This window comes from Manduca sexta, unplaced genomic scaffold, assembly GCF_014839805.1.
Source record: "Manduca sexta isolate Smith_Timp_Sample1 unplaced genomic scaffold, JHU_Msex_v1.0 HiC_scaffold_2294, whole genome shotgun sequence".
Taxonomy (NCBI): domain Eukaryota; kingdom Metazoa; phylum Arthropoda; class Insecta; order Lepidoptera; family Sphingidae; genus Manduca; species Manduca sexta.
This window is the reverse complement of record NW_023593244.1, coordinates 1,712-25,212: the sequence shown is the minus strand read 5'-3', so window position 1 is coordinate 25,212 and position 23,501 is coordinate 1,712. Positions and strand designations below refer to the sequence as shown.

The following is a 23,501-nucleotide window of genomic DNA, read 5'->3' as shown; positions in this document are numbered from 1 at the left end:
GGAATCGGGACAAAAATTAATTGGTTTTTCCGCCTTAAATTTCTCGTCGGAACTCGGAGTCAGGAAGTTGGTGATGTGATACCCTCATACCACTGAATAATGTATAGCCCAAGATCCTGTGTGATCCTCTCTCCGATCATGACTGATAACCGTCTCACCGGACTATGAGAGTGAAGGAACAGAGAATGCACCTGTGCATTCATGTGAGGTGGTGTGCACCATGGGTGCAGTATTTGCCATGGCGTACGATTAATATCCGGTTCCTTCACAAACATATGCCCTCATATGTACCTATCTCATCAGACAAATGTTATCCATGCTGAAACAATATTGCATATTTTAATGACTGGCTGACGTTAACTCGTATATCAGTTGATTCAGCCCTGGGCGAAGCGCCTAAGAAAAAATTTACACAATGTTTCTTATCCTGGAAATCAAACAGAGAACCTCCCAGTCCTTGGCTCATATACACTGCAACCAAGCAGGCGACAAGCCGGGTCTCTTTTAATACTAATGTATATGAAATAAGAAATATAGCAAAGACCATAAGATGGTTCTCTTCTAAAGGCATACTTGGAATTTATCATAATCATCATCAGCCACATAAAGTCCACTGCTGAACATAGGCCTCTCCCAAAGATTTCCAGACGGGCTTGTCGAAAGCCGCCTGAATCCAGCGTGTTCCTGCTACCTTTATCATGGGATTTATAGAATGTATATATCTGTTTATATTTGCAGATGACATCAGGCCTACACAGCCACGGGCATTCGATATCGCAGCCGCCGGCGCATCATTTGGAGTCAGCCACCGTTATACCGGCGAAAGAGAAGACCGTGCACGGGGGAAAGAGAAGACGTTCAAGGTACCATTTATCTTAGAGATCGGCATATGAGCAAGTGGGTTGCTTGATAGCAGGTGACATCCACCGCTCATGAACATCTATTACACTAAGGAAAACAAGGGAAAAGGACAGGGGAGAAACTTGGAACAGACATTGATATTCTGCGAAGCAGTGGTGTTGACCCTAAAAGAAGGTCCTTTAGTGCTGTAAAAAAAAGTGTTTATAGTGATGACGCTAATGTCGCTTATGCCCCATCATGAGTTATGACTGATTAGAAGTTCCCGCATCTTCTGCGCATCTAATATTTTTTTCTTGACTTATTCACACGAAACTAGAAAAATGGACTGTTTACGTTGCAATGTCGTACACATCAGTCTCGATTCAGGTTGATGGCAGATAGCATAGACGCCAGATTCATTTGTACCTAAAGTTCATGCATTTTTGTTTTTCTCTAGGTAACCGAAACTATACTATATGTACATATATTGAATTGGCTGGTATGAAACTAGTTAAAATGGTGCCGGAATTTTTAGAGATTGAAAGATGCTAAGCAGATTAACTTTAGGCTATAAATTTTGGTGATAACTATCTGAACCAATTTGCAGGATGCTATTAAATTTTCGCCTCTATTGGTTATTGATATAACTACACTACCGTCTGGGGATGCCTGTATCTTTTGCCGGATGGCACTTTCTTTGGACTTTACTTTTCTTAACCTGAAGTGCAGTGAAGCTACCTTGTCGAGCTACATAAAAAAAAGAAAATAATAGTGTTGGTCTATGACGTAAACAAGTTAATTTTCATATTTTTTTAGTTTCGTCTAAACTTCGAGACAAGTGCAATTTGTAATGAAAAGAATTTTGATACAAAAAGAAAAGATTTTGATGAGCTACTTGTGAAATATTGACTAAAACGTTTGTATTAAATATAGATTGTTAAATGTCATTTTAAAAAATTACCAAACAGAACAAAAGTTTTTTGACACGTTTAAAAATGGTTTATTATTATTAGTTCATGCTGCAATCAGATTAAAGATTACAAATTGAGATCGTTTATTGAAATCGGCTGTAAAACAAAATTGTCAAAGCGAAATCAATTGTAATGAAATTACACTGAGCGTTCTAAACGCCTTGTTAACCGACAGGATGTGACAGCGGAAAACCATCGTTACAAACGAACGTACGTCTTTGTGCGCCGTATGCCAGTGGAAATGTTCCACGTTATATAAGCTCTCGCCCGCCGGGGGATAGGTAGAGATGTATCCACAGTAATTTGAGTTTATGTACGATTGGAATAAGCATGCCGCAGTCATAAGTACCATTGTCAAGAATATTGCGTTTAATTTTTAATCAATCTATATTTGTTTACAAAGCTGAAGAGTTTATTCGATTGAATATACTAATCTCAGGGACTACTAAACCGATTTTTTTTTTCACAAATAGTTGTGTAGCTGTTGGCTATTTTTTATACTGGGTAAATATTTATTGCGAATATTTTTTTCATGCTGACGAAGCCGCGGGCAAAAGCTAGTTATAAATAAATACTATAGACAATATCCTTACAGAAGATAAACAGGCCAAGGGATTGTGCAGTAAATACTTGTCTCTTTTCTGTTGGTTTGTAGAGTGACATTCTCTGTGCCTCTGAGTCGTATTATCATTTTATCTCCTTTCCTCGCTGTGTTAACTTGACAACCAAATAGAAAAGATTAGACCATTTTTTATAATAGTAAAATGTACATACAAGCACATTATTGTTCTTAAAAAATTCCACACTCAGAAAATATTACCTACGTGGAAATTTTAAATTCTTGTATGAAGTCTGACAATGCACTCCCGGAGGTGCGAAAAGAATGTCCTAACCTACAGCCATTCGTTATATCTGTTTACATAGTGGCATACCTCAGAAACTGATGCTAGCATAGAAAATGGTACCGCGCTATTTTTATATCCATATTACTGCATGCAGTTTGCTTCATGGGTTCATCCAGAAATCTTTATGGAAGGCCTACGTTCAGCAGTGGACTTCCAAAGGCTGTTAATTATGGCTTAAATATAAAACTGAAGTTATTGTACATGTTGAGCTGAAATATCGTTTCAGTTATTCCTGAGATTAGCGCGTTCAAACAAATTCTTCAGTTTTATATTTTAGTATAAATTATCACATTTATGAAAGGTTTTTTTTTATAGTATTTTCCTTTTACTGTCGAAACTATGAGGTATCAGTTAATAGCAACGAGATAAATATTTAAAAATAAAACACACATTCTTTCCGAATCTATAAAGCTCAATAATGCCAATCGGTTTCAAATCTTGAGATACTTTATCTTATTTTGCTAGAATTATTCAAACACTCGACATTTATCTAAATCGGTCTAGCTATTTCGGCGTCATTCCTTAAATATCTAATCGCATATGTATTGATATAAACTGTTTCGTTTCCGGATTTATCCGGTTTGTTATTTTTTTTATAACTGACTTGTGGTTATACAGGATGTACCGTAATACTTATCAAGTAATACATGCTGTTAAAAAATAGAAATTGTATGGTTAAAATAAATTATCATTGCTTTTACGGATATTATATAAACTTATATCATAGTATAATATTTTCACATATATTTCTAACATTTTTTCCTATCATTTGATTTCCTCTTGACCCAAAACCACAACTATGCCTCCTGCAACACATAAAAAAACCGTGTTGTGCTGACCTTACCGGTGTGGGCTGAAAATAGTAGAATGATTCTTAGCATTGGGTTTTTTCGGGAATAGTTGATAAATAGCTTCCTGCAACCTGTGAAAAAGGATTTAACGTTGACCCTACACCGTGGCTTTCATGTCTATTATGACTAAAAGGGCATTATTAAATAACAGGACTTTAAAACAAAAATAAACTATAAATCAAGAAGACCCTAGAGAAAACGCCAGGAAACCTTGCGTCTGTGTTATGACTCCATTGTACCTGATAGTAAGTGGAGTTGCTTCCAGATAAAGTATCGAGTGACGAGAGATGTTTATCCGTTGCCAGTCGATACAATTTTGCCGGCCTGTCAGTTACCCTTTGCAAACAGGCTTACCTCAGAACGTGACATTTGTACGGACCTTTGTGGAGGGTAGTACAGTTTGGTACGGTGGACGCATGCATATATCCTACCACAAGCAGAGTCGGCACAGCGGTGATGATGCATGTCTGTTCTCAGGTTGTGGTCGGCAGCGAGGTGGGTGTGATGAAGACGCCGGTGCTGGGCCCGAGGCCGTACAACGCGCTCGCCATCATACACACGCAGCAGAGCAACACGTTTGATATGCTCAACTCGCTCACCACCAGCGTGGTCAGTACATGGTGAAAGTTGTGGGTGTTTTTTTGACTAGACGAGCATACCGTTAGCTTGATGGTAAACGATACGACCGCCCATAAACAAGCGAACACCATATAACTTGGAATTAATAAGTACTGCGTGGCTGCCTTCGCTCGTCATCCTGAGACATAAGATGTTATATCTCATAATGCCCAGTAACTACGCTGGCTACAATCATCCGGAACACAACACATGCATACTGCTGCTTAGCATCAAGCTTGGAAACGCTACTACCTACCCAGATGCCCCACATGCCTATGATCAGTAGATGTTGGTGGCTTCAATATTTTGAATGAATGAAGACTTAAAAGTCGCCTGATGGTCAAACACGAAAAAAAGTAAATCCACTCGAAATTACTGCGCAAAACTGTATTAAAATCGACACCCTGAGAAATAAATAAGTCTGTCTAGTAATTATATTGATTCCTTTGGATTGGAACAAAACAGTGCTTGGAATATCCAGGACCTATCCATGTTCTTCACCCCACCTGTATTATGTACTTTAATAATGGTATTTCCATGTTGCAGGCGAGTCAACCAGTGGGCGTGGGAGGTTACCGTCGCCGCAGCTCGGGCCAGGGTCCCATCCGTGATCCAGAGCTGGACGATAGCGGCAACAAGCTCGTCGCGAGGCTAGAGGACGACGCGTTCATATCGGAACAGGATCTGGTGAGTTTCGGAGTAACAGTCGGTGTCTAAAAATGAGGGTTTTTTGTGGGCGGTCGTTGAAATCATCAAGGGTTCCTTCATCATCAAGAGGGAGCAGTAGCAGAACGGTGTGCGAGGGGGGGGGGGGACAAACCTCGTAAGCAGTGGCACAGGTAGACAAGCAAGGGTGCAAGGGCAAAAAAAATTGGTCTCACGATCCAGTGTGTGTCCCCGGTTCACTTCACCCCCTAGCTGTACGCTACGCCTACTCATAATATTTACATGGTAAAACGAGCCACAAAGGTGGAGTAGTTTATTAGTTATTAGTGTGGTAGTCAGTTTAAGATATGTTTGTAATTGTTTACAGGAAGAAAACATAGAAATAGCGACCGGCAAGGGATTGCCGCACAAGCCGCCCGACGCGACCGACGAGGAACAGCCGCAAGAACCCCAGAACGGTACGTACAAGAGATTTCGTAATTTTGTTTATATTCTTGAAGACCATTATGAGGTTCAGCTGATGGTAGAATGAGGGCTATGGTAGTCTATAGGTCTGATTTGATAGGAACTTGAAGAGGCGCAAGAGACGGGTGTAGTTACTCTGTTTTTACTGGCACAAAAAAATAACTTCTGCACCTGATAAGGAAAATACAGTCTAGGAAAATTTCAACTAGTGAGAAACGTATGTTATAATAGTTGCAAATTTTGCTGGCCAATTTCTTCTTTATTTCGCTTTATGATGCAGTAGACCCTAACACAAGCTCGGAGAGGCCATAAACGTTGACGTTGATCAATGACTTGTTCCAGGCATGGTGTACGGACCGATATACGAGCTGGAGAAGCTCGACCAAAAAGACAAACACAAAGAAGATAAAGAAGATGAGGAGGAACCGATCGGAGTGTCGCCGTGTGGCAGGTGAGCATGTCATTTCATTAGCGCACTATAATTTATTTATTTATTTATTTACTATAATAGGAACATCAACAGTACATATATTCAACAGTCTAATACACTTTACACAGGCTTAATAACTAATACATGTACCAATTAAAGATGTACACAACATTGCTTGAGAAAATTGCATACTTAGCTTAACCGCGAATAACTGAGGAATACAATATAATATAAATGTTATAACATGCCATTAAAAAGAACTTCTACATTTTTTTATAAATCTATTAAGGGAATCGAAAAATATATCAATATCTGGCACTTTTGTACAAACTTCATTATAGGTAGCGGAAATCCTACGTATGGGCGAATGATATCCAATGTTTGTTCGGCTTTGTAGTAGGTGGAAGAGTTCTGTTCGCGGCTGCCTGGGGAGCCGGTGTGGTATTGATAACCCAAAGCGCTCCAATAAGTGCTCACACCGAGAAAACCCATTGAGACATCTGTACAAAAATACAAGATCATGCTGCCTCCGTCTATTTCGTAAAGAAGTCATATTAAAGAAAGCGAGACGATCTTCATAAGGACATCGGTGTGAGATACCTTGTGAGGTGAACGCTAAGTGTCTCGTGAATGCACGTTGTACAGATTCTATGCGTTGGGAATGCACTGAATAAAATGGATTCCAAACAACACTAGCGAATTCTAAGCGGCTACGAACCAAGGAATTAAACAATAAAATCTTTGTTGAAGGGTGAAATGTCTTTGCGTTTCTCTTTACAAACGCTAACATCTGTGACGCAGCATTAACAACCTGAGAGATGTGACACGTGAATTTTAATTTGCTGTCGAGAATAACACCAAGATCTCGCATTTCAGAGGTTATCACTAGTTGTTCGTTGCTAATGTTGTAAGATGACAATATTGGATGCGTTTTTTTTGTGTACCGAATATAGGAACATTTGGTCGAATTTAATACCATACAATTAGTGTCACATCATGACTTGATGTTATCAAGATCTGACTGGATCAGTTCAGTGTCATTGTGTGTCTTTATTGTTTTATAAATTTTAAGATCGTCAGCAAAAAGTGCATAATTACAGTGACGAATGTAAGAGGTAATATCGTTGACATACACTATAAATAGAAGGGGCCCAAATGCGAGCCCTGAGGTACACCAGATTCAGCAGTATACTCATGAGACGCGTAACCTTTGACAACAACCACCATTGGACGCATGTACAAATAGGAACGAAACCAAGACAACAATGATCCAAATACACCGTAAGTGGACAGTTTTTTAACCAAGCGTGAGTGATTTACTTTATCAAAAGCACTGCTAAAGTCTGTGTATATAGCATCGACTTGGTGACCCTTGTCTATTTCTTGGGACAAATCAGAGACAAAACAAGTTAAGTTCGTTTGTATTGATCGACCTTGCCTAAAGCCATGTTGGTGGGGCGATAGGTATTTTTCAAAGTGACGAGCGAGTATTGGCTGCAACAGCGATTCAAACAATTTTGAAAGACAAGATAAAATTGCAATGGGTCTATAATTTTTTATATCGTCCTGAATTCCCTTTTTAAATATTGGAATGATTAGCGCTTTTTTCATTCGGTGGGAAAAGTACCCTTCTCCAGTGAATAATTGTAAATAACAGTAACAGGTATAGCTAAACCAGATGCACTACGTTTAAAAATATCGGTGGAATGGAGTCAGGTCCAGCGCCTTTGTTCACATTTAGCTGTTTTAATTTTTGAAAAACATCTTTGGTACTAAATTTTATAATAGACGGAACACAGTCAGTAATTAAGCCTGCGCTATCCAAGATGTTTGAATCTGTATGGCCGTTGTGGGAGTATATAGAAGAGAAGTGTGACGCAAACAGATTGGCAGTATCGGATCCGCTTTCAGCCCAGGTATCGTTCAGGTGCATCCGCGAAGGGTAGGAGCTATTGTTTCCGCGCTTATGTTTCACAAATTGCCAAAATAATTTAGGATCTTTAGCTATAGCTAATTCAATTCGGAGCTTGTAATCAATGTAGCATTGATTTATCAGTTTATGACATCTAGCACGAATCAGTTCATATTCAATTTTATCGCGAGGGTTTTCATATTTACGATATCTTGACCTACATTTGTTTTTTTCAGCAAGCATTCTAATTAATGAATACGTAAACCATGGCGGAAACTTCGCCTTTCTAATGGAGTGCATTGGGACATATTTCTGAATAATATCCCTAACTATCTTGTAAAATCTTGATACCATTTCATCCACTGTACTACAGCCCGAAAATTCAAAATGCCAATCCGTGATCCTTAACGCGTCTACAATAGAATCATAATCTGCTTTAAAGTAATTATATTTAGCTTTATACTTGTCGTGTAGACTTGTTGCCCTAGTATTTGTGATACTATACAAAACATGTGGGTGATGCTCGTCAAGTCTGCTGAGAGGTTGCAGTGGTCTATCTACCTTGCCATCACGTATTGTGCTTAGAATCAAGTCGAGTATCCTACCATTACTGTTAGTTATATGATTGTATTGTTGCAGCTCGTTTGACGCAATGCAATCAATAAGATCGCATTCCATTTTACTGTTAAAATTATAAGGTATCATACATCCAGCATCCTCATCCCTACTCCACTGGATGCGACCAAGATTAAAATCACCCATTACAATTACATCGTTAAAATAATTAAAAACATCACTCAAGCTATTAATAAATATTGTTTGAGTATCCAAGATTGGTGGAGATGGCAGATAAACCGCACATAGAGCAATTTTTTTAAACACATTGTTTAATTTGATATTCAACAATACCCACAGATCCTCACAGGCAGATTCATGGTTAGAAAGTCTACAAGATTCTATGTCACGTGATACTGCGATAAGAACACCTCCACCATCACGCTTAGGAACACAGTTGGATTTGGCATTGTTTGTAACACTAGATACATTGCAGAGGCGATCCCGGCGATATACGATATACCTAGCATCTATAAATTCGTTATTATACACATTCGCATTAAGCCAGGTTTCAGTAAATACGATCACATCATAGGAACATAAGAGAATATTATTATAGAGCTCATCAGTCTTTGTCCTCATACCCCGTATGTTTTGGTAATATATTGTGAATGTTATCAAAATAAAAATACAACAACATTTGCCGAGAATATTGGTAAACAAGTTGAATCAGCTAAATTACTTTATAAGCTTTATGCTTTCAGTGCTACGAATAAGCAACGCCTGACATGTATCGTCCTTACGAACATAAATGCGACCATTCCTGACCCATACATATTTATAATTTGACTCTTTAGCTTTTTTTCTTGCTTCAGCATGTAGAGATTTGTTAGATGGTGTAAGATGCTCAGCTACAAACACTGGAAAAATTTTGCCACCGATGCCTAAATTTTGGGAATTTAGTTTACTTTCTGGATTCTTCTTGTTGAAATTATAAACCGCAGCTAGTATAATGTCACGCTGACGTGGAGTACGGAGTTTGGCGATGACTGTTCGGGGTCTTGTACTATCTTTGTCCAATTTGGCTACGCGGGTGACTTGCGTAAAATCGTTTTCAGTAACAGCAGCGCCTACTGTAGTGCACAACTGAGTGAGGCAGTTAACTAAATTCTCCCCACGGTGTTCCGGAATGCCATGCAGTTCCACATTACTATCGCGAAGGTGCTGTTCAGCTAAATTTAATCTGACTGAGAGATCTTTGACGGTTGATTTTAATTCAGCATTGTCAGATTGTAATCTATCAATAGTTGCAGTACTCTCTCGTAAATTGGTCATAACCGACTCGAACTTATCGTTGAAGAAAGACAAGGATTCTTTAAATTCGTTAATCTGCTGGGATATGTCAATGAACTTACTTGCAACAACTTCAGTGACGGTTTGTTTGATAATTTTGCAAATGTCGGTCTTAAAATGGTCGAATAAGTCTCTCATGGCATCCTCGGTCACATAAATGCTTCCAGGAGGTGAGTTGTGGTGTTCCTGCGGCGTGGAGTTTTTAGTTTTGGATGTATTTTTAATATCAGAAGTGTTATATAGGAGTTAGATGAATCGTGTGTGTTCGTTATTGCAGTTTGCCCGTTGCGTACAGGTGTAGGAATGTCCATAATTTTGGATTGATTGTTGCGGCAGTTGTGACACTTCCAAGTGGCTCTGGTTTCAGCGGTCATCAAGTTAAACTTTTTATCTGTGATATTACCGCACTGCAAGTCATATGTAGATTTGCAGTGATAGCAGGCAATGAATTTTCTGTTTGGAATTTTCATGTGACATCCAGCACATATTACAGGCATCTTTAGTCTTAAATTCAATGAGTCAGCGATAAACTTAAACAGTAGTATTTTTGCTTATAGCGCCCTCTATATTGTTTGTCTTCAGTGTGTATACATTTATGTTTTTGAATGATGGGTAAGTAGTTTAGGATAATTGTAACAGATGTCGTAATCAAGTGAGTTCTAATTCACTGCCTTTGCATATCTATAATCATTATTTATTCAAAAAAAATCCGTTAGATGGAGTTTAAATGATATGCTGCTAGTGTTGATAAAAGTCCAGTTGTTATTTGAATTATTCGAATACCTACTTCCTATATTATAAGGGCGAGAATTGTGACCTCACTGCACCTGATCGTAAGTGGAGTAGGGTCCAATAGAATGTCGAGTGATGAGAGATGATTACCCCTCGACAGTCGACACAATTATGCCGGCCTGCAGGAATCGGATATACACAGGCTGATCTCGGAACGCGACACACTTACATACGTTGACAATTATGGGTAGAAATTGTAAATGCGTTAAAGTAAATACAGTAACGGGTGGATGGATTTGGATGCAATTTGACATACAAGTAGATAGATAAATTTAAATATAGGTTACTTTTAATTCTGAAAAAGTACAAATGCCATTTTTCTGCCTCTTCTCTGCTTGGCGATTATCCCGGCCTAGGTGTCCGCCTTCCTACTGCGATCGTTCCATTTCGCCCGGTCTTTTGCACCCTACTCAGTGAGACCATTTACTCTCATATCTTCCTGGAGAACGCTTCTTGGTCCGTCCCTGGGAACGTGCACCTGGTGCGTTCAGGCAAAGGCGTTTGCCACCGATGTACTGCGGTTTTCTTAACACGTGACCATACCAACAAAAATGCCACTTTTGTATCATGAGCTCTTTATTTAGTTACAGATGATTATCTGTTTAATTGATTGTTTATAATATTGATGTGTGCAGGTTTTTCAAATACGACAAGGAGGTTGGTAGAGGCTCGTTCAAGACCGTGTACCACGGGCTGGACACGCAGACCGGTGTGGCCGTCGCTTGGTGCGAGTTGTTGGTACGTCACCATTACTATATCTAGATATACCCGGCTGTAGCATTTAGTAAAATATTTTTTGAAGACCTCACAATATTTTTATATATCCGTTGTGCTATCGATAACTGTCTATGTAATGCTTAGTTGAATATATAATTTTTGCAGAATTCATTTGACTGCCTTGGTGGCGAAGTTGTATGTTCGATTGCAAAGTCTCGGGTTCGATTCCTGGGTCGGGCTATGATATTAGGTTTTTCTATTCATTATTAGCCCTGAATCTGCAATCACATCAATGGGCGGAATATATACGACGGAAAATAAATCTAGAATAAAAGGCGGGTGCGTGTGTAAGAATAAAGGTTATTTTATACTTATACTTATTTGTTTACTGGGCTTCAAGCTCAAAATTTTACCACCGAGTGACCTTATAAAAAACCACAATGGCCACTTGTTCCACTATTATACTGATTCACAGGAGAAAAAACTGAACAAAACCGAGCGACTGAGGTTTAGAGAGGAGGCGGACATGTTGAAGAAACTCCAACATCCGAACATTGTCCGCTTCTACAACTACTGGGAGGGCACTGTGGCCAAGAAGAAGAATATCGTGCTGATCACCGAGCTCATGCTGTCCGGGACGCTGAAAGCGTGAGCTATTTACACATAGTATATGTTAAATGCCATTATACATCAATATATTGTCAGTTATATTGTAGGTGTCAATAATGTTGTATGTTCACATATTAAAAAAAATTGTTTTAAGAGTATGTATGAAAAGCGGAAGTTAGCGAATTATGTAATGTTTTCAAGGTTTTTCGACATATTAGTCTATTTCTCAATAGGTATTTGAATCGATATTTAATATCTTTATCGATAACATTGTCATTCCATTCGATTATTACCAATGCACTATTATTATCATTACTAAATATTTCTAATATTGTTTGTTTTTATCTCCAGATATCTACGAAGGTTCAAAAAGATCTACCCGAAGGTGTTGAAGTCATGGTGTCGACAGATTCTGAAGGGTCTGAACTTTCTGCACTCGCGGACTCCGCCCATTATACACAGGTAATGCCATCTTTTAATAAGTGAAGTTATGGGTAGTTTAGGCATTGAAGTGTAGATGCCGCTTTATGAAAGTCTTTTTCGCGAAAATGTTGAGAGAATATATACTTTAATATGAACCTTCTATGTGTACCTTGCTGACTTAAACTGTAATGATTAAGTTCACGACTATAGTTTGATAAAATCAAGAAAACAATATGCAGAGTGATAAAATCAAGAAAACAATACGCAGAGTGATAAAATCAAGAAAACAATACGCAGATTCTTTGTAAATATAAGAATATATTGCAGAATCAATTCATCTAAATCGTCATGCCTTCCACGCGAACAAAGACGTCTGGAAAAGTTAACGAAATATATTGTTTTATATGTTGTACAGAGATCTGAAATGCGACAACATCTTTATCACTGGTACGACTGGCAGCGTGAAAATCGGCGACTTGGGACTAGCGACACTCAAAAATAGGAGTTTTGCAAAATCTGTCATTGGTGAGTTATATTGAACGAAAATAATTATCGACAAAAAGAAATTTTTGGTGGAAATATAAATATTTAAAACACCCTTAAAAATTCCTATAGAGAACTTCTCAGGTATGCAGGTTCCTTCACGATGTTTTCCTTCATCGTTAAAACAGGCGAAAATTCATAAAGAATACTCATATTTAAAAAAAAAAAAACCAGAGGTGTGTCCTTGGGATTTGAACCTGCGGACATTCGTTTTGGCAGTCCTCACTCAAATAAGCTATTACCACTTAAAATGTCGTATTTACGTGCTTAGAAAAAATCTGTTATACATTACCGGTTATGTCCTTAACACAGGCACGCCGGAGTTCATGGCGCCGGAAATGTACGAGGAGCACTACGACGAGTCCGTGGACGTGTACGCGTTCGGCATGTGCATGCTGGAGATGGCCACCGGGGAGTACCCGTACAGCGAGTGCAGCGGGCCCGCGCAGATATACAAGAAAGTCGTGTCGGTGAGTTATTACCACTCTGGAGTACTCTCCATAAACTCTACACTGTTATACACACAAAATACATCAAGATTTTGTCCCGAAGGCATATGCAGAGGTGTTGCCAATGCACATACTTTTCGCCATATGTATTTTTGGATGCGAAAAAAAAAACTCCAAATGTCCTGTCGCAAGCAACAGCATACGTGATAAGTTATAAAACGTGTTACGAGACAATGAACGAACCAAATTGTTTTAATTAAAAAAGAATACCATAAACAACATGATACGCTATAGATGGAAACATAGATAAGGCATACATACATCATTATGCATATATGAAGAATTCATCTATTTAACAAGTTGCCTGCGGCGTATACGTGTTATGTTATGAGTGATGCGTACGCGGATGCACACGTGACGTTACGCCTGCGTAATATACAAAAAAAAACATTAAACAAAAAACCCGAGCTCCAACCGTAGATAGATAATTTTTGCCGCCAAAATCAAAGTTTATGACTAAACCCACACTTTTTTTTTTCATATGACTGTTCTGTTGACAGGGCGTGAAGCCGCAGAGCTTGGAGAAGGTGACGATACCGGAAGTGCGGGAGATCATCGAGTCCTGCATACGGCCGAACAAAGCTGACAGGTGAGATAGCTTACGTATATCGAAAACTTATTAACAACAGTTCAGTTATAAGTTTACTATAATCATAAATAGCATAAGAAAAAAATCGATTTGATCTTAGAATTGATTTGAAATCGATATTTTATGACGTTTGATGTCTACAATTCACCAAATTGAAATGTCTAATTGCTTGTACTTACTTTTGTTTTATAAGATACTAGGTTTTGCCCGCGGATCCGCTCGGGAGATTTTTTTATTCGGGAAAAACGTATTAGTGAAAGATTTTTTAGGATCGGTTCAATAGTTACAAAGATAAGCCCCTACAAACCTACAAACAAACTTAATTTTTATAATATTAGTATAGATTTAAATTACCATTGTACATTGATGACTTGTCGACATCAGGCCAAAAGTGAAAGATCTGCTGAACCACGAGTTCTTCGGCGAAGACATCGGGCTGCGGCTGGAGATCGTGGACCGCGACCTGGTCACCTCCTCGGACATCACCAAGATACAGTTCCGCCTCAAGATCATCGATCCTAAGAAACGGTACGTGGTTTTTAATGATAGTTAATACTAATATTTATGTGTAAGGTACTTACAGGTCATCTAGACCGGGCGGCCATTCTGAAACCTCACGTAAAATGGCATTTTGTTTTGTGCGAAAATGATGATGGTTCTTTACATATTAAATTTGCTTAATGTAGATAAACTTTAATCACAATTTTTTCGACCATAGAAACTCTTATAACAAGTTATCTTGTCAATAGTTTTATTTTATTGATTTAGATTAATGCTCACCAAGCAATTACAAATTATACGATGTTTAATTTTTAATGGGATCCCAAGGTACAGGCCTAGTTTGGGTACCCGTGGTAAATACTTTATTTTTGTTTTTAGAAATTTATTTTGTTATACCACTGTTTTTTTTTAACTGTAAAACACATTTACTTTTTCAATAAACTTATTATTATAATGAAGACCACCAAATCTATTGCCACAAGACCCTAATTTTATGTCGGTATTTCAATTATAGTTTCATACAGTTTCATCCTTCAATAATAAAAATCTCTTATACTCAGATCGTACACGCACAAGGAGAACGAGGCGATCCAGTTCGAGTTCGACGTGGAGAACGACGACTGCGAGGAGGTGGCCAACGAGATGGCGAAGGCGGGCCTCATCATGGAGGAGGACGCGCGCATCGTCTTCAAACTGCTCAAGTCGCAGCTCATCAGCCTCAACAGGTCAGTGAGTAGTGCTGTGTATACTGCCATGGCAATGTGACCCCTATGGTAAGTTGAGTAGAGTCCAGATAAAGTGTCGACTGAAAGTGAACTGGCGTCAGTCGACCTGTTTGAACAATTAAAATGAGGAACGTCCATCGGTGGTCGATGTCTTTCTTATTTTCCAACAAGCACAGAATGATACAATGCGATTGATAAATTTGTCTATTCAGTATTAGGGCGATAAAAAAATTATAACATATGTATATAATTTACGGGCACAATAGACTCTGGAAACTTGTTTATACGCTTCAAATTTCTAGACATTTTTAGATTTTTGCGTTATTTTAAATCTTATACGTATACCGCTACGACTCTATAGCACATACAGCCCTAATTTGGCATTTTTTTTAATTAACTGAATCTACCTAACGCATCAACAAACAAGACAATAATTTCGGCAAACAAATTGGTTTCTAAAATTACAAATAACGATAAATCGAAATGATATTTTAACTCGACATTTTGTAATAGTTATTCCTAGAAACAACATTGCTTGCGTTCAACTTCGAGTCACGCGATTATCGTGCTCTGTTCAACGAAAAATTATATACATTTCACTTGTTGTTTCAAAGCAATGCCACATTGCTAGAGTTGGGTAGATATTGGCATAATTAGACGTATGTTTTGTTATTATTTTATGCGTAATTGTGAATAAACAAACTTGGATACAAAATATCGTGTTGTCTTCCTCACACGCCTGGTTTTAAATGCCGGTGACGTCACAACACATGCGTTTTATATATTTAATGCGAATTTTTATTTTTTTCTGTTACAAGTTTTTTGATAAAATTTGAATGATTAAAATCAATTTAAAATGTCATGACTACTACTGTACTCTAAAACACGAACACATTCCATAGTCCCTAAAATAAAACATTCTGTATCTATAGTTAAATTATCGATCACCATTCCTGCCAGTAAGCAAAACGATGTGTATCTTGTAATTAAATTTGGCAACATTTTCACAATTACGTAATTAAACACAACACTAAATATACCATCACTAGTCGATACGTATATTTTTTTTCATATGATCATACTGTTTGCATGAAATTCTGATTAACGAACCGCTGGAGTCGTGCGACCGTCGTCGGCGCGATGGAAACGCGAGTCTGTCACGCGACCGTACACTCTGTTCGATTGTTTATCGTATTTGGTGTGTTTCGTGTTTTGTGTTTGAGTTTTCGAGTGTATTTTAGTGTGGTAAGCTTCTTGTGTGATGGTACGATGATGTAGCTTTTTTGCTGTCTAAGAGCAGTGGTTGCGAGTAAAGAATTTATTTTTCTTCTTCTTAAAATTAGGAGCGAGAAGATTATAGTATAAAAACCGAGATAGAAGCCCCGACATACTTTTATTTTACTGTCTAACATTCGCGTAAACATAATAAATCATTTTCTTGTTCTTTTATATTATGGCTGCCGCTGTTTATTTATCGGTGATTTTGTCAATGTCAAGTAATAGTAGGACATACAAAACAAAGAGACAAAAAAATCTGGTAATTTAAAAAACTCAATTTTGAAAAATTTAAAGAATTTCATGTCGGAATAATTATTGTGTGTAACATCATAGTAATATGAAGTACTCATTAATTGGAAGATAATATAGGCGAAGAACTAGCCTTGCCAATATTATAATCTAGACATTAAATTTATATCCAATTTGTTAATAAATGTGTGTCGCGTTCCGGTATCACCCTGTGTATATCCGGTTTAAACGAACTGGCAAAATTGTGCCGACTGGCAAGGGATAATCCACATTGTAACTGGACCCCACTCCGCTTACTGCCAGGTGCAGTGGGGTGATTTTCCCTTGTCTGTATAAAAAACTCTACTAGAAACGACGGTATCAGTTTGAATGGCCGGAACAGCCTGTCTTCGATCCAAGGCCGTCTATTGTAAAACTTGCGATGGATTTTTTGTCCCACTTTTCTTATCTCGATGCATACTATTTGCATTATAATAATATCGAAAGGCGTAATAGGTTGAGAGGGTGTCATTGGTCCACCATAATCCATGGTTAATGTGTAGAGACAAGATATTTGTTTTAATATTCCTTATTCACAGTGGCAGCATTACTAGGGGCTTCACGCTTACTCGAGGGGGAATTTCAGTGTTTACTTCTACAATTAAAACTTATTCACACACTTTTACATTTATAATAATAGACCATTATAGATACTTTGCTAACCTAAAATAGCCCTTAAAATATGGAAAGTATTTTGGTAGCAGACTAATCGTATTGTCGGCCGCAAGTTTCCGATTTGCATACTAGGCCATGCGAATATCACTGCGCGCACGAGATATGGTAATGGCTGATATACTTGTAACTGAATTAGAAAAATATTTGACTAAATAAAGTGCCTACACAGCATTATTGTAAGCGAATTAGGATCCAGATAGAAGGTTGACTTTAGTTTAGTTTTTATCCGTGGTGCTTTAAAACTGGCCTGTCTTGTTGTAAACATCCCTATACTTGGGTTAAAATGCCTCCTTGGTTCATTTTGTCTCCCGCTTTGCTGTGGAGGGAAGTGGACAATTAATATTTCCAACTTCTGCCTATCTTTCTATTTGATTGATTTCGTTGCGGGATATAGACAAATTAGTGTTCCCTGAGACTCGCCGAGCTTCACCGCTCAGTGTCGTAAAATGCGTGCCACTGCTGATCCTGGCTAACAGGAGTTGTAATGGTGGGCGTGAGGGCGGGACAGACTGACGAGTGATTATCCTTCGCCACACGACACAAACATGCTGGCCTGCTTACGGTTTTATTATTGTCAAACAATATTAACTTTAAATTTATTTTGTCATTCTGCATGGCGTTGCTATAGTGTAAGAGCGGTCTTGTCGCTTACTATCACTCGAGCCGTTTGCTCGTAAACAATGACTTTCCTTCGGCCGCCATGTTAAAAGTTTCAGAATTATTATCAGTAATTAGCAGCTGATATAAAATTGTCGTTTAGTTTTCACACACCACTTAACAACTGTATTATAAAAATAGTTATTCTGCATCCGAGCGACATCCATTTTAATGTTTAGCAACACGAGTTAATTACATCCATCATGGCGTAAAGCCAACAAGCTTACCTCTCTTATCTAACCTAAAAGCGTGTATTACTCTGATTGAAAACGTTTAGCGATAACTCAAATGCATTGCTTGCCAACGAATTGATATTCAATTATGTTGCTAAATACATAACGATTTTACGATTCTTGTATAATGTAGCCATCGGCGTGCACTCGAAAATTGTAGACCTATTTCCATTGGAATGCTGGTGGGATGGCATCGTGAATATTAAACTAGATTTTGCTTGCGGTTACGTCCGCGTATAGGAGTTTTCCGGGATAGAAAGTAGCCTGGGCCCTTATTCTGTATGATAGTGTAAACGCGTAACGCGGCCGTGTCATGTTATTTCCGAGAAATGTGCGTGGAATGGTATTCTGTAAGCCAAATTTCTATAGTCCTAAACATGATGCGTTGTGTTACGTGCTTGTTACGCACTGTTAAAATAAAGTGCGGGATAGAGAATAAGGGCCGTGTAGGATTTGGGTGTAATGTAGCTTGCTATTAGCGAAAAAAAAACAAAATTAGTTTAGTATTTTGTGAGATTAGCGCGTTCAGACAAAAAATAAACTCTTCAGGTTTAGTATACATAAATACTGAACTGGGAAGTCTACCACCCTATTCCTTTGATAGCAGTACATGCCTCAATTGCAATGTTTTCTTTAATGGACTTCAAAAGAGGTAACACTATTCCTGTTTTTTTTAAATATATATTTGTTCAGCGATATTCTTTTAAGAAATGTCATTTCATTCCGAAATAGTCAATTGGGTGCAGGATTCGACCCCGCCCTCAGAACCTCTCAAGAAATCTTTGTATGTCATCATTTAAAATAGTCCCTCAAACGTGCACCCACGATAGAAACGCGTCGATATCGGTTCAGTAGTTTTGATAATGTATCCACGCCTCATCGCGGACGATTAATTGCGCTGACGCAATCGTAATTGCAATTGTGATGCGTACCGTGCCGCGTATGCGCAGTACGGCAGTAGGGCGACTTTGTTCAATGTATTAAAAATAGAGAATATTACATAAGCTGATAAGTGGCTGATTCTTGTAAACTATTAATGAGTAATTTTGGGAAAATGTTTTCATGTTTGTAGGTTTGTTGAAGTAATCGTAGAAACAATTGAACGGATTTAGATGACATTAGGCACACGGTTAGACCATTTTTGGGATTAATTCAGGCTACTTTTTATCCCTGTAATTTGCTTCGATGGAAAATAATGGAATTTTTTAATTTGATTTTTAATAGATTGCACTGGCGTCGTATAGTGTTTTAAGAACATTTGAAGCGGAAAATGATTTCACGCGAGCGAAGCCGCGAGTAATACCTAGTTATATATAAATGCATAGTGTTGTTTATCTTATACATTTTAACAGGAAAACAACAGTTTCTAAATTTTTTCCTGTTTAAAAATAATTTGCGTAATAGGAAGGTAGGAAAAATAGTGTCATGATTTTTATTATTCCTATTTAGTTTCATGTGTCCTTCGTGAATATATTAACTTCATTACTGCAGACGGATTATAGGTGTTTAATAAAATATGTTAACCCAGTTTTAATTAAAAATACAGTCCAAAGTATTTCGATTCGCAGTACACGCGAAGGTCATTTAATATTTGTATTGATGTTATCAAACCAAAGCCGCCGCATTCCGGTTCATGCAGACCATACACGTGCAACGTGTTTGAAATGTTACGTCAAAATGGCACTATTATGGGAACTAGGTTTGGTAGTCAACGAGCGTATCATAACGGAGCTTTTAGCATTGAATAAGCAATGAAGTAGACCATGGCATTGACTTCACGTTTATTGTTCTTTCTACTTATTGTTGGACACATAATTTTAATGAAAATAAACAGCTTTATTTCGGGGAGTGTCTTCTTGTTATTTTATTGAAATTATTAAATATCGTCAATTTAAAGGCTAATTAACAAAGCGACATTTATTTTTCGAAAAATTTTAATTAGGTATAAAAAACAAAAAAGTGCTGATTTTAAATACGTATGAAACTTAGTGTTGCAAAAAAATATCGCTTAAGTCAATTAGCATTTCAACCGTCGATTAATATCTTTAAAAACATAGTTTATTAATTCCAAAAATATTTAGTAGCACCTTTTCAAATTTGCGGATTTGAATGTCCATGACCTACCGGTTAATGACCAAAACGGAGTGTGACGACGGGGACGGGGGTCGCGTGCAATATAAACACGATATCGTACTGTCGACTCACTACGTTGCGCAAACACATCGCGTTATGTCAGTAAACATTGTGTTGTGTTCGAATGCGTTGCGACGCGTGGCGCTTGTTTTTCATTTTTGTTTAAATGTTTTTTTTCATTTTATTTATTTATTTTTATTGTTATGTTTTTCGAATAAATTGTTAAAGTAACATGCGGCCTGTGTGTTTTTGTGAACGTTCGAGAAAGTAATAGTGAATACGGGAAAATAGTGTTCGTTTCTGTTAATTCTATTTTTAAATTTGTTTTGTTTTTTTTTGGAAGTGCTGAAGGTTTTTTCAAAGTAAAATTTCCGTAGAGGATAAAGTTTGGTGACTGTGTTTATTGTTGAATTCATTGGATTAGAATGCGGTGAGTAAATCTGGTTTTTATTGTGTTAGTGAACTTTCTGGCAGGTTCACTGTAGTTCACACGACGGCGACAAGTGACGAGAGTTTTGCTCACAAACGTTTTTTTTTTTGAATTTAATTTTAGATAAAACGTATCGAAGTACATTTAATTTTATTTGCCATACCATGAATAAAATATCATAATAATTTTGCAGTCGATTGTAAAATAATAGCACGCAGTCTGGACTTTGTTAAACAGGTACAAAAAATAATCAATTTGTTAATTTATTACAATTAGTTTTTTATTTTCTCTCGGTACGAGGTCAGAGCGTTTCTGGCGCCGTGCATTTAAACACAATGTTTATTCTCATGATATTTGCGTTTGTGGCTAAAGCATAAAGAATTAGCTAGAGCGCTGTGAGAAATATCAAAATCAAATTCAATGAAGGCATAGAAAATAAAATAAACACTATATAACTAAATATAGAGTATAATATTGCATCTCCCACCTCATTCATTTTATTCCGTAGCCGTGCCCGCATCTTACATCATCTTCGCGGCTTTATTTCAATACTAATATAAACAATAAGGGCTCGTTTCGCAATTTTTAAGTAAATTACATTTACATTACTCACATGAAAGTATAAACCAATCAAATACAAAAGTCACACTCTAATCGATATTCCCAAATAAATGATGAGTACCATCTATACAATATTATTATATAATGATTACCATCGATATTAGCTGTTTAGTAGGATGACTGTCAAATAAAAATTACTTGGAACTTGTGAAACAGGCCTGAAGCAGAACAAAATTAATCATTATTTTAAATATTTATTATCCCTCTGCTGGCAGAGGTAAAGCGCCATTATCCGTACACGATATCAATAGCTTTTTGATCCAGGTGCAAAATGGACCAAACAGAACTAAGTATTTTGATATGCTACAAATGACTTATTGTTAACCGACTTGAAAAAGGAGGAGGTGCTCAATTTGACTTTATTTTTTTTTATTGTTACATTCTCGAGATTGGATCGAACATTAAGTTTGGGATCTTTCATTGAAAACGATGGTTAATCAACTTATACCTAAAGGTGTTTTTAAGACCATTTCTTGGTGTTAATTTTTATCCCTCAGTTTTAAATACTTTTCACATATCACATTTATGGACCAAGTGTCTGAGTTTTGGTATTTTGTTTGTCAGGTTTATGATTTAATGAAGGTTTTCTTAATTAATAATTGTTAAGGCCTATGTTCAGCAGTGGACTGCAAGGAGCTGATGATTATGATGATGATGGTTTTCTTTGTGCTTTTGTACGAATAAACTTTTGTTTATAAAAAATACTTAATTATCATGAGTTTTTCTTTTAAATTATGTTAAAACGTATTATTTAAAACGATAACCACATCAAATTGTATACGTAGATAAGGAAAATAGAATAATGTGCCAGCGATTGCCTTCATTATCAGATAAACATAAAAATATTTGTGATACAAAACTAGTATCTTAATGAAGTTAATGCAGACATTGTTTGGCAGTTATTAAGGTAGTACCGTGTTTATTTTGAAGTCTGTAATTATATAAGGTATAGTGTTTTGGCGAAGTCATAGCACATAATATATTGTTTCTCACATTTTTTTTATGTGTAAGGAAAAATATGGTAGGTATTTTATTAAACAGCTTTACCTCAGCTAACATTGTGCCAGAACTCATCCATTATAACTCATATTCTCACCAAAAATCCAAGTTTTACTTTTAAGATTTTTGATTTGGAGTTTAGTGTAAATACAGCGTCTGCACGAGTATATTTCTGATTAAAAGTTCCGCTGCGATGTATTCACTTATACTGGTGGTAGAGGCATTAGAGCGTAAAATATTAAGTAGTATTTATTGATTGTGTTTGAAACTTGCACTTTTTTATTTAGCATGTACAGTTCCTGTTACTTATTGTCAAGTGTTATTTTTGAAAACATAAGTGTGTGGTTACATTTAGTAAAGCAGCATCAAAATGATACTGTATAACTGAATGACTCTAAGTCAGTGTATGATGGTTGCCGCGTTTGGTCATACTAGTAAAAAAAATAACTGTATAGCCAAAGTGTTGGGAAGATTTTACTTTCGACGATTTCTATAATTCTAAATGTTCCTGGGACTTTGATTTTCCTGAAAATACACTTTACCTAGATAATCATTATGACCTATAAAAGCACTAATTAACCCTTTAACTAAGGTGCTTACAAGAGACCCGTGCAACGGCCAATCGATCCACAGTCGTGTGCAGCTAGATTTGCAAACGGTTACCATGGTGACGGTAGTTAAGACTACCAACATCCTTCAGCGACCTGCAGGCGCGACCTCGCGTGATTCCATGATGATTATTGAGGCCTCAGTCTCGGCATGGTATTGAAAGAAAGCGTTCGCGGATAAGACATTGCTAAATTGTTTGTGAAGGTCTAAATACTCGAGTCTTTTTAAAGAAAGTTGTTTTGGAATGGATATATTTGCGAATCGTTTGTTGTTTGTTTAACGAAAACTTATTAAGTATTGTTATAATGCAATTTTTGGATTTTTAAATATGTTTTTTTGTGATTAAAGATTTTAATGTTGATTTTTTTCTGTGATTGAGAAATGAGGTTAGTTTTGATTTGTCTAAATAATTTACTTCGCGATAGGTATGTCATACGGCAGTAGGCACTTCGCATCGCCGCGTTGTCTATTTCTGCTGCCAAGCACTAGTGTGATATGACTGTTGTGTTTCAGTTTGGAGGAAATTGTAGTAAGTCAATTATTGGTCATAAAACTCTATATTAAAGTATCTCGGAAGAAAATGCAGTCCATTGCTGCACACAGC

At 37.2% G+C, this 23,501-nt stretch overlaps 1 protein-coding gene across 1 annotated transcript; it reads left to right on the top strand.

The window, feature by feature from the left end:
* Positions 1-738: 738 nt before the first annotated feature.
* LOC119192051 (serine/threonine-protein kinase WNK3-like) lies at positions 739-15,029 on the top strand (the record flags this gene model as incomplete). The annotated part of the gene is made up of 13 exons (XM_037445899.1): positions 739-863; positions 4,045-4,176; positions 4,732-4,872; positions 5,219-5,309; positions 5,659-5,767; positions 10,994-11,096; positions 11,551-11,723; positions 12,036-12,146; positions 12,523-12,632; positions 12,963-13,120; positions 13,660-13,748; positions 14,133-14,276; positions 14,810-15,029. Coding segments are annotated over 13 exons (1,691 nt in total), but the record flags the coding sequence as incomplete, so codon positions are not given.
* Between the last annotated feature and the right edge of the window lie 8,472 nt (positions 15,030-23,501).